This window comes from Gobius niger (assembly GCF_951799975.1).
Source record: "Gobius niger genome assembly, chromosome: 16".
In the NCBI taxonomy this organism is placed as follows: Eukaryota; Metazoa; Chordata; class Actinopteri; order Gobiiformes; family Gobiidae; genus Gobius; species Gobius niger.
Genome location: NC_136867.1, coordinates 7,131,127 through 7,146,031, shown reverse-complemented (window position 1 = coordinate 7,146,031; position 14,905 = coordinate 7,131,127). Strand labels below are relative to the sequence as shown.

General features: G+C 41.4%; 1 protein-coding gene across 2 annotated transcripts in view; it reads left to right on the top strand.

Moving 5' to 3' along the window:
• Window positions 1–14,905, top strand: part of LOC306976019 (single-stranded DNA-binding protein 3) — a 51,734-nt gene that overhangs the window by 32,994 nt on the left and 3,835 nt on the right. The window contains exons 6-12 of one of the 2 annotated variants that reach the window (XM_079573856.1): window positions 7,498–7,581; window positions 13,816–13,875; window positions 13,999–14,065; window positions 14,392–14,456; window positions 14,563–14,624; window positions 14,712–14,763; window positions 14,838–14,873. In XM_079573856.1, coding sequence (XP_079429982.1) covers window positions 7,498–7,581; window positions 13,816–13,875; window positions 13,999–14,065; window positions 14,392–14,456; window positions 14,563–14,624; window positions 14,712–14,763; window positions 14,838–14,873 — 426 coding nt within the window. The remainder of the gene's footprint in view (window positions 1–7,497; window positions 7,582–13,815; window positions 13,876–13,998; window positions 14,066–14,391; window positions 14,457–14,562; window positions 14,625–14,711; window positions 14,764–14,837; window positions 14,874–14,905) is intronic. The other variant, XM_079573857.1, reaches the window with a different exon arrangement.

Here is a 14,905-nt window from a genome sequence, read left to right as displayed (position 1 = left end):
GTACAACGATAATTCCCCATGGACTTCTTAAAGCGCTTTGAAATCGTGGGGATGCAAAGGGTTTGGTTCACATCATTTTGAATGTTCTCTTATGATCTGGAATGGCTGTGTTTTCGGCGGTGTTGCTACGTTGTGTCGTCCGCTACCGGAGGTAAATAAAATGACTAGACTGTGCAGAGTGTGTGTGGCCTGGCCAGCCAAGAAACAATCCTCTTATAAACTATACAATAAAAATCTGATAAATAAAATGGCAGCTGACGCTAGTAGACCTGTCACGATAATCATTGACTTATCATTTAATCAATACACATCATCAGTACAATAATAGGCTTTTTTTTTAATACTATTTAACCAAAACGTTATATTGTGTTTGATGTTTACTCCAAAAACAAGTCCTCTACCTGGATGTAACTGTCCTGATCTGGGGACGCTGTAGTTGGTCAGGTCCAGGTTCAGTGACACCATGTGCCCAAAAGAATCAGCCGACTTCCTGAACACCCTGAGTGACCAGGTTGTTCCATCAGTGGATTTCTTCTTCCCTGATGGCACGGGGCTGCGTGGTTCAGCGAGCACAAGACTTAATTTTCACGCATGGATGGGCCGCCGCAGAGTCCAGATCTCCAACCCCTGTGAGAAGCTTTGGGACGTGAATGCAACACTGGGTGGGTTAAAGTGCAGGTGACACATTAGACACAGTTTTTTGCTAAAACATAGTTAATGCAATTCTGTTTAAGATTCTGCAAAAAAAAAAGAATAAAAGTGACGTAGATGGAGGCAAACAATTTCCAACTGTTGCCATGCCGACCATGTTATTTCAATGGGAAATGAGTCTGCTCTGGAGCTTAGCCTCTATCTATGTCACTTCCTGCCAGTAGGGCTGCTCGATTATTGAAAAAATAATAATCACGATTATTTTTGTCATAATTGAAATCACGATTATTCAAACGATTATTTGTTGGCTTTAAAAAAATCCATCAAAAAAATGACAAAAATCCATCAAAAAAATGACAAAAATCCATCAAAAAAATGACAAAAATCCATTAAAAAAAATGACAAAAATCCAGCAAAAAAGTGACAAAAATCCAGCAAAAAAGTGACAAAAATCCAGCAAAAAAGTGACAAAAATCCAGCAAAGAAATGACAAAAATCCAGCAAAAAAAAAGACAAAAATCCAGCAAAAAACAAAAATCCAGCAAAAAAGTGACAAAAATCCAGCAAAAAAATGACAAAAATCCAGCAAAAAACAAACAAAAATCCATCAAAAAAGTGACAAAAATCCATAAAAAAAAGACAAAAATCCATCAAAAAAGTGAAAATCCCCAAATTAAAAATTTGAAAAAAATAAATTGAAAAATAAAAAAATTGAAACAAAAAAATTATAATCGATTTTTGCGATTATGCTAATTTTGTAATCGTTTACTGTTGGAATCGAAATCGTAATCGAATTTCGATTAATTGCACAGCCCTACCTGCCAGTAGCGTAAAAAGTCAAATAAAAATAACTTTTCTGCACAACATTTCTTCATTAAAATGGCTGCTTCACTGAAATAAAAACGATTTCCATCTCAATAAGCCGTACTTTCAAAAACATTAAAACCTGTCACATGCACTTTAACATGGCAGAAGCTTACTGAAACAATGCCACAGTGAGCATGCGCTGTAATCAAAGCTAAAGGCGCTACAACGGCATAGTAGAGCGCGTGACCTTTTGTTTTATGGCGACTTTTTTTTTGCTCAGACAGTGCATGTTAATACATACTAATGCTAGAACGAGATGAGATTTTCATTCTTTTTAGTTAGCTTCACTGGCATAAAATGGTCTTCAATAACGTAGTTTATTCCAATGTTTTCGTGGCGCTCGGCCTGTCACGATCACAAATTTGAAGTTCGATGTATCGAGACAGGAAAGTATCGCGATAAACGATGTTATTGACTCTAGCGATACACGATACCATCAACTCTCCAACTGTCCTAGAATACCACACAAGCTGCAATAAACATGAAATATAATAATAATACGTCTCTGATAATGCTAATAAATATACAGACCAAAAAAATGACAAAAAATGTGACAAAAAATTGATTAAAAATTGACAAAAAAATGACAAAAATGTGACAAAAAATTTACAAAAATGTGATACAAAAGTGGCAAAAATGTCACAAGAAATTGACGAAAAATATGACGAAATAATGACAAAAAATGGGACAAAAAATGACAAAAAAGTGACAAAAAATGGATTAAAAATTGACGAAATTTTGTCACAAAAATGTGACAAAATGTGACCAAAAAAATGACAAAAATGTTACAAAAATGAGACAAACAGTAAAAATCTAGCCCAAAAATGTCACAAGAAATTGACGAAAAAATTGACGAAAAAATGACAAAAATGGGACAAAAAATGGATTAAAAATTGATGAAAAAATGACAAAAATGTGACAAAATGTGACAAAAAAATGACAAAAATGTTACAAAAATGAGACAGACAGTAAATATCTAGCCCAAAAATGCATCGTTTACTGTTATTTAAGGAACGATAAGTCGATATAGTCATTATCGTGACTGATCAAATCGTAAAATGATGCAAAAAGCAAACTTGAAAAGAATGCAACGGCTCGCCAGGCCTCTGATTTTTGTCCAAACTCAAACCGCCAAAACTCGTGCACACCGGCGTGGGGGGGCAGTCCTTCTACATACTTCCCTAGCCCCGCTCTGTTTACGCCTTGATCCCGCCTCATCCATCTCCCGCATCCTGTGGTCCGTTTGAACCGTTTACTGATTCAACCATCCCACATCGTCTCCGCTCCTCCAAGCTCCCGCGCTTCGTCTGTCCGTCCGTCAGTCTGTCTGTCTGTCTGTGGCCTGCCCCCCCCCCCTCCCTCCTCTTCGCTGCCACCACCATGCATGTGTTGGAGGAGGCTTTTACCATCGTCGCCGTGTTGTGTAATATCTATACGGGCGCATGCGGGTCAGTCGAAAAAAGACGAAGAGGCATAAGAGACGTGCTTTTAATCACAATACACAGAATAGGATGATAACGGATTGAAATGAGCGTTTGTCGGAGCAGAGGTTGGAAGGAGGAAGGAGGAAGGAGGACGACAACGTGCTGCCGCTGCTGCTGCTGCTGCTGGTTTGGTCCAATGCGATTCTCTTGTGTTGCTGTATGGGCGAGAGGAAAGCCACATTGCACTGCGCAGGAGGTGGTGGTGGTGGTGGTGTTGGGGAGCGAGGAGGGGGGGGCTCGGCGGCTCTTAGTGACAGTATGTTTTCAGAATCGGAGATGGGGGGGGGCGGCGAGGAGGGATGCGTGGATGGGCTATTTATAACCTCCGCGAGGGGAGAGAGATTGGGCGACAGTTTTTGTGTTTCTGTGACGAAGACCTCACTACAGCCGCGAAGTATGATCGACGTTTCCTGCTGCCGGGGCTTGTTGGTCCGTCTATGTTTTGGCCCGTAGCACTTAAACTATTACATGTGTGAGTGTTTTGCATATTTTTCTGTAAATATATGTCGCAACACAAAGGGTGAACATGAATACTGTAACAAAAATCACAATGAAATGAGTCCATTTTGAAATCTTGGATGAAATTCGGCGTCGTGAGTCCGTCTTCTAGCTCTGTCCAGGTTTATAATGTCTAACACGTGTTTTGGTACATGCACACATCCCTCTAAAGCAGGGTTGTCCAAACTTTTTTTCCACCGAGGGCCGTATATTGACATGTATAAGGCATGGAGGGCCACAGATCAGTGGTCAATGCATTCAAACATTCAACTGCGTGTGTTTAAGATTGGTTTAAACCACTCCCCGCACTTGTATTTAGGCTCGGAAACATAATGCTAGCTCAGTCTCACAATAAAGGTTAGTGCTAGATCGTATGCTCCAGAGGGGACGGTCTGCTGTGATTTTGTATAGATCTATGAGTTGGGTTTGTCTAAAAATTCAAATGATCCTAATCCTCCCACCTGAACCGAGCACATTTTCTCCAGTTTGGCTTTACCCCAGTCCAAAAGCTTCTGGAAAAAAGGAGTGAAAATAGCAACGAAACTGAGACGAAAACAATGATGGAAATGTGACAAAAAAGTGACAAAAAATGATTAAAAATTGACGAAAAAATGACAAAAATGTGACAAAATGTGACAAAAAAAATGACAAAAATGTGACAAAAAATTTACAAAAATGTGATAAAAAAAGTGGCAAAAATGTCCCAAGAAATTGACAAAAAAAATGGACGAAAAAAGTGACAAAAATGGGACAAAAAATGACAAAAAAGTGACAAAAAATGGATTAAAAATTGACGAAAAAATGACAAAAATGTGACAAAAAATGATTAAAAACTGACGAAAAAATGACGAAAAAATGACGAAAAAATGACAAAAATGTGACAAAAATTAGTTAAACACCCAACAAAAAAATGTTAGAAAAAAAAAAAATCTGATGACGTGAGGAAAAAGATCCTCTCGGTTCAGGCGGGAGTTAAGAGGTGAATTAATTTGTGTCATGATATCTCACGTTTTCACAGCAGACTGTCCCTCCGGAGCAGACGATCTAGCACTAACCCACAATAAATGTTCACTTTTGAGGTTTTAATTGTGCGGAATTATTAAAATTGCCGGGAAAATGATCATCTCTGGCCATGTGTCAATAAAACAAGAAGTCTGAGGGCCACCAAAAATTGGTCTGAGGGCCGCGTTTGGCCCTCGGGCCGCACATTGGACACCCCTGCTCTAAAGTACGTGGACAATATTTTATGAACTTGAGTAGAAAGCGACAATGAACACAAAAGAACATGTGTCACCATTTTTCACTTTGCACCAACAAAATGTATCTCGTCTGCACTGGTTTGTATTGTGCATTCAAAAAAAAAAAAAATACATTGAATTAAATCTGGATTTTTAAAGCATAAAATCTCATCACAGTCCGTGTATTTGTGCAGCCCTACGAGCAACATCCAGTTGATAAGAGCAGAAAAGTGGAGAGTCACACAGGGCGGAACGTGCTAATGTTTTATTTATTAGCGGTGGTTAGCGTCTTGTTGCTAAACACACGAGCGGCGTGTGCACTTGATGTGGAAGCGCTCTCTTTGGTCACATACTTCAGGATCATTTCAGTCATCAAAAAATGAGGCTGGAACCTGACTTTCTGCCATGTTTTTTTTTTTTTTTGGTTGGAATGCCAGTCTGTTCGCTCCTGCCAAAGCTAATGACAACACTGCCTCCCAGTGGTTCCATGAGACACGACAGCCGCTTAGGCCAAACGCTGGTCAGGAATTTGCAAATGTTGGGGGACGTTTAAATGGAATAGGTTGTGTTTTAGGGGATGGAATAATCCAAGACCCCGTTTTTGAATCTTTAGGTGGTACATGGGTCACTGTTTTGTGGTGAAATGTGCTGTTTAAAGGTAGGATGGTAAAGGGTCTCGATGCTTTTCTACCTTCATCAGGCCCAAAGCGCTTTACAGCAAGGAACCAGTCACCCACTCACACTCTCGTTCATACACCAATGTACGCAGACACTAGGATCACTCTTATATCATGACCTTTGACCTTTTTTTAACCCCTTAACTCCCACCTGAACCCCAATCCAAAAGCTTCTGGAAAAAAGGTGTGAAAATAGCAACAAAACTGAGACAAAAACAAGGATGAAAATGTGAAAGTGAGAAAAAAATGACGAAAAAATGACAAAAAATGTACAAAAAAATGACAAAAATTGACCAAAATTTGACAAAAAAAGTGAGAAAAATTTGACGAAAAATTAAAAAAAATGGACGAAAAAGTGACAAAAAATGTACAAAAAAAGACAAAAATGGACAAAAATTTGACAAAAAACTGAGAAAAATTGAAAAAAAAATGGACGAAAAAGTGACAAAAAATGGACAAAAAAGTGATAAGAATTTGACCAAAAAAATCAAATAATTTGACAAAAAAGTCACGAAAATTGGACAAAAATGACTGCCCAACAAAAATAGTGATGAAAAAAAATCTGATGATGTCAGGAAAAAGATCAGTTTAGTTTTGTAGGTCTTAGCTTTAAATGAGGTGTTACACTGGCCTACAGGATTTGGGTAAAGCTGAACTGGAGAAAATGCTCTCGGTTCAGGCGGGAGTTAAGAGGTTGAATGTTTACCACTTCACGCCGGCGAATATGCAGCTGTGATAATGAGATTGTAGATCTATTGCACATTACAGCAGTGGCACCAAGTTGGCAGTCTATTACAGGCCGATGCTTTTCCGTAAACATAGATCAAGTTATGGATTCATGTTAGTTTAGATGAAACTGTTTGGCAGAGGCTAAAAGAAGCATTTCACATTATACAAGTGTTATATTTATGCAGCATTTTTGATTAGATATCACAAAACCTTCACAAAATTGTTTCATCTGTATCTGTAAGTTGTGGCCAAACTTATTCCCAACTTTCCTAACACACTCCTCGTCTTCCAAAGTCTTCACATGTATGAGTTTACAAGCACTTTTCACAACTTGTATGGTCACTTCTGAGGGTCACAGAAATGCTAACAAACTAGCCTGCACGTTAGCAAAATGAATAAGAATGGATTACAATTAAATGCACTTTTTAGTTTACAATATGTGGAACAAAAGAAGAGAAAAACATCATGTCCCACTAATATTATCTAAAAAATCTGGTATAGGGCCTTTAAATGATTTTCCTTTATTATTATTTTTGTAATTTGTTTTTTATGGTTTTATCCGTGTGTTCGGTTTGGTACTTTTTTTTTTTTTTTGGTTCATAAAGTGTAATTTAATTGCACACTAACTCTCAACTGCAAACCAATTCTGCCTACGCGTATCAATAAAGTTACCTTGAACCTTTTAGGGACTGTTAATAATGCTAAGCACTAGCACACGGCTAATTCCTATGAATAAACGGCACTCTCCTCACCGCTCTCGGATTGTGACTCCATGCTAAAGGCTAAATGAAAGCGCCGCAAATGTAACAAGGATCCTTTTCTCCGCCGTTATTGTCTTTAACGGCTGCTGAGCATCCTTTGTGAGTGTTTAAGCTGCTGCCGTTAGCGGTGTTAGCCTAACGTTAGCATTAGCAACACTGTGGTAAACACGTCGTAGCCGCCATGACAGCAGATCCACCACTGTCTTTCGGTGGATCGAAGTCATTGAATCTGATCCTAAGCATAAAATTGCAAATGTGAAATAACTTTCTCGTACTTCCTGTTTTGGTTTTTAACTGTGGATCGTCGAGTTCCACCGTCCCCTGCCCTCCGTCTCAAATGATAACATCACAATCTTAAATGTCACTAAGCTATCGTTCAATTTCTTTCTAAACGTTTGACCTAAATTGTCCATTCTTCTCACATCACCCCTTTTTTCTTCTAAACCTCCCCCTCAAAGACTCCCTCCGCCATCTTGCCCTGTTTATTCTTGCAATACAGTATACCTGCCGCTGTCGGGGGGAGACGTAGTGCAGCCACTTTGCCCGTCTGGCCCCTCTCCTCTCTGATTATAGATGCTCTTCTTTCTTAAAGGGACCACCCGGCTCTCAACAGTCACCCCACGCACAGCCCCCCCCACACAACCCCAGCAACCCCATGATGGGACCCCACGGCCAGGTAAGATCAAAAACACTGTGTCCCCCCACCCCCTTCCAGAACCCCCCATTCTCTTCCCCAACGCTATCGATTTTAACCCCTCCCAAAAAAATCCTAGATTAAATGTGAAATGCCAACCTTCTGGTTTTAGATTAAAGCGCAGGTTTCAAATTCAAATTGTGTGTTTTACTTGCTTAAACAGTTGCTATTCAGCTTCCATCATTAAACTGTTAGTATTAACTTTTTCCCCAAATGTCTATGGAAAATGTGAAGAGGAGCTAAGTCGGAGACAAAGCTCTCGATTTACCGATCGATCTACGTCCCTACCTATGGTCACGAGATCTGGGTACTGAAAGGACAAGATCGCGGATACAAGCGGCCGACATGAGTTTCCTTCGCAGGGTGGCTGGGCGCACACCCTTTGCGATAGGGTGAGGAGCTCTGAGTAGAGTCGCTGCTCCTTCATGTCGAAAAGAGCCAGCTGAGCTGGCTCAGGCATCTGTTTCGGATGCCTCCTGGTCACCTCCCTCGGGAGGGACTATGTCTCCGAGCTGGCCTGGTGTCGCCTCGGGGTTCCCCCAGAACAGCTGGAGGAGGTGTGTGTGGATCGGGAAGTCTGTGCATCTCTGTTCAGACTGCTGCCTCCGCGACCCGGCCGTGAATAAAGTGGAAGAAAATGGATGGATCTATGGAGAAAGATGAATTATATAAATTTATTTTGGGAAACCAGAGCTGGTTTCCAAGCGGATGGGACCAACAGGGTCTTGATGCAACTGACGGAGAGTCACATGGGTATTGGAGCTGAAATGAAATGACAGGAAATTACATCACCATCACTTTTTCCCCGCGCAAAAACAAAAGGATTAAACATGCAGAAAAACGGGAAATCAAAAAAATTGTGTTTTATTTGGGAAACGGTAAGTTTAGGAGAAAGGTTCGGAGTCGGGTTTAGATTAGGATAATGTGTATTCATCATGATAAATAAAACCTCAAATAAATCTGTACACATTTAACTCTGAAAAGCACACACGATGAAATAAAAAAACAAATCTCAAAGGACTTTAAAAAGTCGACAATGGAGGGGGCGTCATTTCCCATGGAGCTGTGGAGCTCCACAGCCCATGTGACTCTCCATCGGCTGCAGCCAGATCCTCCTCGTTGTAGCCCCCACAGATGCTAGCCTTCAAATCACCTACTACTCAATGTTCTAGAAAGTGTTGAAATAGAAAGAATTGCACAAAACCCTTTCGCTGAAACCATTTCAATTATATTTCTTTAATTACATGTTTAATTGTTTTTCCATTTGAACCCTGAACTACACAAATTCAACATCCCAGGAGGTTGGGCTGAGCAATTAATTGTATTGAAATGACAAACTATCATGTCTCTTATGTATAAAACTTGTATAACCTTGTAGTTTAGACTTCCACAAACCGGTTCTTAGCCGTTCTTATTTCAGTTTTCTCTCAAATGATTTTGCCCCCGGCCATGTTTAAAATTGGCACACCAAAAAACAGAATCTTCATGACAAAAAAAATCTAATCGCAATCACAAACGTTTCCAAATCCATGCAGCCCTGCTAAATATATTAAAGAAAATGTCATCCAGAAACAAAAATGAATGGAAATGAATGTCTGAGTTAAAGTAAATTAGTTCCCATAATGAACACTAGTTTCCCCCCCCCCATCCCTTTACCCCCATTCACTTCTACACTCTGGATCCTCTCCCTCCCGAGTCGCCCACTCTCCGTCCCTCCAGTCGGTTGTGAAAGCCTTGCATCCAGAGGCAGGCAGAAGTCGTCTGTCCTGGGCGATGAATAATTCAGCGGGTGCCCCTCTCCCGGAGCAGTTTGTGGGGGTTACACACATGCAGAAAGCTATCCCACCCACCCACTATCCCCCCCCTTACACGTACACACACACGCACACACACACCCTTTGGTTCAATGTTCTAGCAGCTGCTAAATAAAACAAGTGACCGGCCCCGGGAAAATGTCACTGAAAATGAAGGGCTGGGATTTCTATTTTTGGAAAAGCGTTTCATCACCTCGTGTTCAAAAAATCCCGCACGAGGTTAAAGCGCAGCCGTAAAAGATTGTAATTTGAATATAGAAGCTGGAGCGTCGTCCGATCGCAGTCCCGAGTCGAACAAGGAACAAGGAAGGGGTGTGTTCTTCTTTGAGTTACCGTTGACTATAGTTTTAGAAAGGTTTGGCTTCACCATAATACAACCTGATCAAATATTTGACCTAAGTACCACCAGGCCAAGATCCAAATCAGATTAGGGCTAAACCATGTTCGAAAGGGGTGGATATTGACCTACTTTGGACTTAGTTTTGTCTAAACTGGCTGTAAAACTAGAAGAACACCAAACTTAAAGCAGTACTAAGTAACTCTTCCCCCTAGAGGCCATAAGCGCAACTGCAGGTGTCGTAGCAAGTTACGATTTTTTAACGTATTAATTGTGTTGGAGAGTAAATACTACACTGACAGGAAAGGCGAAGGGACAGAGGGATATTGTACATCCAATTATACAATGGAAATATTTTTTTTTCACTCAAACTTGGCTGTAAATACTGTTTAAGTGGCGCTAGACCCGCAGTTAGCTTTGCCCGTTAGCCTGTTAGCTTCTTCTTCGTGATTCCATTAGTGTGTATTGGTGACTCCGGACCGGTGGCAGACAAGTTGCAAACATGGTTTTCTGGTCAGAGACACCAGGGGGAGATGAAAGACCCTCCAATCATCCCATAAACAGTTGTATTACCCCCACAGGGACTACGAAAAGGATTTATTAAGGTAAACACGTTACTTAGTACTGCTTTAAATGTATTACTGAAGCAATTGTATACCGGGAAATGCCAAAATAGCAAAAATTATTCATGGACCATAATGAGCGAGATAATTGCTGGAGGTTTGTCGACTGATCTGGTGGAATATGTTTGCAATATGTGTCAATAATCGATTCCCCAGTCACCTTGTAGCTACTTACAGTTGAAGCTCTGGGGTTGTCGAGTTAGCATCGTTTTTTGTTTTTTTTCGCTCAAGTGCCGCCTCGGACATTAGCCCCGGCCGTCGGCACGTGGGCCGCCGGCTCGGGTTACTCCCCCCCGCACTCCTTTTTCGAAAACACATGTACCGTATTCAGCCCTTTCCAAAACAAGCGGGCGGCTGCGTTTCACCGCTTGTTCACAACAGCGGCTAAAGATGTCAACCGGCGCGGTAAAGCTAGCCCTCTTTCGCCCATTAAACTGCGGTCCGGCGCGGCTCCTGCCATTTTTGTGGTTTCCAGTTTCGCCGTTGTGTGTGTGTGTGCGTGCGAGGAGAAGCGAGCGGACCGTGCTTCCACCGGCGCTCTGTGAAAGGGTTTTTTTTTGGGTTTGGTTCGTCGGGCCGGAGGTGTCTTAACTTACGGCAGGCAGACCACAGGAGGAATCGGCTTACACCACACTTAAAAAGAGCAAGGCCTCCACATCAAACGCACACGCTTTCTTGTTTGGGTTTTTTTTGGAAGATGTGTCGGACTAGGCAGATTTCGGACCCTTTTAAAGCCACGCTGCGTGACATCTCATTCAATGAATTCAATAAAATACAAGCTTGAATTTCTTAATGGGGGTTTTGTTGGTGTGTTTGTATCTCCTCAGACCTGACTCGTAGCTTTGTGCAGGGGGACATTACCCGTTTGTTTCTATGGAGATGTTGCTGTTATAGATAGATACAGACCTATGGCCACAGTTGAGGGGGTAAAACTAGCGACTCTTTCACATATACGTACATATGCTCTACTTCCGGGTCCACGGATGTGCGAGAAACTACACAAAACTCTTTAATACCATAATCAATATTTCTGAAACTCAACAGAAAGTTACTGAACATACTTATTTATCAGGCCCATTAGCCAAAAATGCTGCACCTACTGCTATAGAAGTAATATTTACCAAAATCGCTACATCCGGGTTCGCGGAGATAAATGCTAACGGCGCAGCAGCTACGCTAACCCCGGAAGTAGTGACTTTAGTAAATATTACTTTTTTAGCAGTAGGTGCGGCATTTTTATTTAATGAGTCTGAGAAATGAGTAGATTCAGTAACTCTCTGTTGAGTTTCACAAAAATGTATGTTTGTTTTTAAGAGTTTTTTTTACGTTTTTTTTCTCGCATATTTGCTGGTCTGCTAGTACCCAGAAGCGGAAGTTGTGAGAAAATTACTGTTACCATGGAAATCCGCCATGTTTGTGGCTATTAACAAACATTTTCCATAGACTAACATTAGCCAAAAACTAGATGTCGACCGATAAGGGTTTTTCAAAGGCCGGTGCTGATTTGATTAGTTGCCGTTAGCATTAGCACTTTCCTTGAGATATCGGCTGTAATCGGCGTTAGATCGGCCAATATATGTGTCAGTACCTCTACTAAAAACAATATAAAAAGCAGAGAAACTACTGTCACTACTGGTTAATACATCTAACACACTGTGGTGTCCAAGTGTTTTAATGTGAACAATAAACGTTAAATCTCCATTAGTTTATTATTGCTGCAAATCCCATGATGCTGAGATCACAGTCCTGAACTGCATTACTCCACCACTATGTTAGCGAATGCTAAATTATGGATGTATTTCCTACCAAAATAAAGATACAAACATATGGAGGGGATCAACAGCCCATGAATACATACATAAAGGAGAATTCTACAAGCTAATGACTAACTTCGAGAGACGTTTTTGTTTTTGTTCGCCGGAAAACATCTAAAAAGAGTGCAATAACTGACTCCACATCCATGACTGACTTCCTTACCCCTCGCTAGGCCACGCCTCCTAGTATGACGTTTTATTTCATAGCTCGCATAGTCAGTGTCTTGCTAATACGACAACCACATTTGATCCTGCTGGCAAGTTAGGCTTGAGTTTCATGACATATTTGTTGTCTTCGCACAGAGCCTCAAATGTTCCGCACTGTGGCTTTAAAGTGCAGATGTAAGGGTTGTAATGCTTTTGAGAATATGACTTATTTAGACGGAAAAACATCTTTTGTAAGTCACTGTTATCGTTTTGTTTCAGTGAAGCAGCAATTTTAATGTTGGGTTAGAAAAGCTATTTTTATTACAGTTTTTAACCTTTTAACTCCCGTCTGAACCGAGAGCAGCTTTACCCAAATCCTGTAGGCCAGTGTAACACCTCATTTGAAAGCTAAGACCTACACAACTAAATTGATCTTTTTCCTCACATGATCAGATTTTTTTTCATCACTTTATTTGTTGGGCAGTCATCTCATTTTTGTCAAATTTGTGTGACTTTTTTGGTCCCTTTTTTCGTCAAATTTTTCGATTATTATTTTTTTTGGTCCATTTTTTGGTCACTTTTTTGTCACTTTTTCGTCCATTTTTTCCTCCATTTTTTGTCAATTTTTTATCCATTTCTGTCATTTTTGTGTGAATTTTTTGTCACTTTTTCGTCCATTTTTTCTCCCTTTTTTCACATTTTCATCCTTGTTTTCGTCTCAGTTTTGTCGCTATTTTCACACCTTTTTTTCCCCAGAAGCTTTTGGATTGGGGGTAAAGCTGGAGAAAATGTGCTCGGTTCAGGTGGGCGTTAAGGGGTTAATAAGCTGCTGACAGGAAGTGACGTAGATAGAGGTGAAGTTTCAAAAGCGGCTTGACTCATTTCCCATTGTCATAAAACGGTCGGCAGGGCGACAGTTTCAAATAGTTTGCCTCTATCTACTGTTATGTCACTTCCTGTCGGTGTCCAATAAGGAAGTGAAACTATAAGCGTCACACAAAATGGTCAAACTAAAGAAAGATTGGCAAAACCTTGAGCAAAACCGTAAATATAATTGTGTTAAGTATGTATTAGAAATGAGAAATGTAAACATATGTAAAAATCTGAATGAAAGAAAAGCACAGTGACAATCAGACCCTGTGTCTTAACTTCAGAGCCGTTCCATTGCTTTCATTGTCATGCTTTTTTTCAACACATTTTCTCAGCTTCTCCAGCATCAGACTTCGACGCGATAACCACGGAAAACTAAATAACGGGGGGACTTGAACACTTCCTAAACCCACAGTAGCATTGTGGAAATCCCACCGCTGTGACTTGGCACGGATAATGTTCGTCTCCATTCTCCAGCCGCGGTGTTCATCCATGTGTTCTGTGCGCGGCCTCCCGTCTGAGTGCTCCCGGACTTATTAATAATGAAAGCTCCGTTTTCTCGTCCTCGTGTTCGTCGTGCTCAATCTTTCCTCTCCGTCTCTGTCTTTCAGCCGTTCATGTCGCCGCGGTATCCTGGCGGACCGCGCCCCTCACTCCGAATGCCAAATCAGGTAATCTGTTCAAACCCTAAATCTGGATCTAAATTATAAATCTAACTTCGATACATGACCCCAAATATGAACAAGCCCCAGTGTTTAGAACCTGCATGGTGACCGTTATCTTTGTTTCCACAGCCTCCTGGGGGAATCCCTGGGTCTCAGCCTCTTCTGCCAAACAGTTTGGACCCGACAAGACCACAAGGTAAAAGGATGTGTCAGATCTTGGGTTGCCGCTGTTTTGCTGAATGTGTAGCGGGATCAGTTACTGTCAGACTTTCTGTGATACCGGATATAGCAGGGAAACGTACTCCCGGCGGCACAGCGGAGTAAAATGAAAGGGCTCAAAACCGTCCCTTCACCACAGTCCATGCAGGAAGGTGCTCCATGGAGATTAATAGAGATTAGAGCTTTGGAAGCCAAAGGGTTAGGACTAATGGAATTAAGATCTGGCTTTGTCTGCTGCAGCTTTTAAGTCCTGGCTTTATTAAACCACCATCAGATGCTAAGCTCTCCTCTCTCCTCCTGCAGGACATCCTAACATGGGAGGTCCCATGAGGATGAACCCTCCCCGGGGAATGGCTATGGGCCCACAGGTATGCCAGACCCACTGAGCCAATGATCACGTATTTAAAGGGACTTGTAATGTACAATCACAGATGGGTAATTACTCTGGAAATAATTAGACTTGTCCCGTTTCAGAGCTATGGAGGTATGAGGCCTCCTCCTAACTCCATGGGGGGCCCGATGCCTGGCATGAACATGTAAGTCACACATTCCAATATTGTCCTTGTTGTTTGGCGTTGTACACACACCGCCTTTGCTTATGTCTCTCTGCTTTATTACTTCAGGGGTCCCGGAGGCAGAGGGCCATGGCCCGGTCCAGGGCCGAATGCTAACTCTGTAAGTCCTGCTGTCATTTCTGCCTGTCACGTGTGTGGATGAAATGACAATTCAATGTTGTTTGACTTTTGCAGATAGCATACTCGTCCTCATCTCCAGGGAACTATGTGGTGAGTCGAAGCTCCGTTACATATGCACTCTG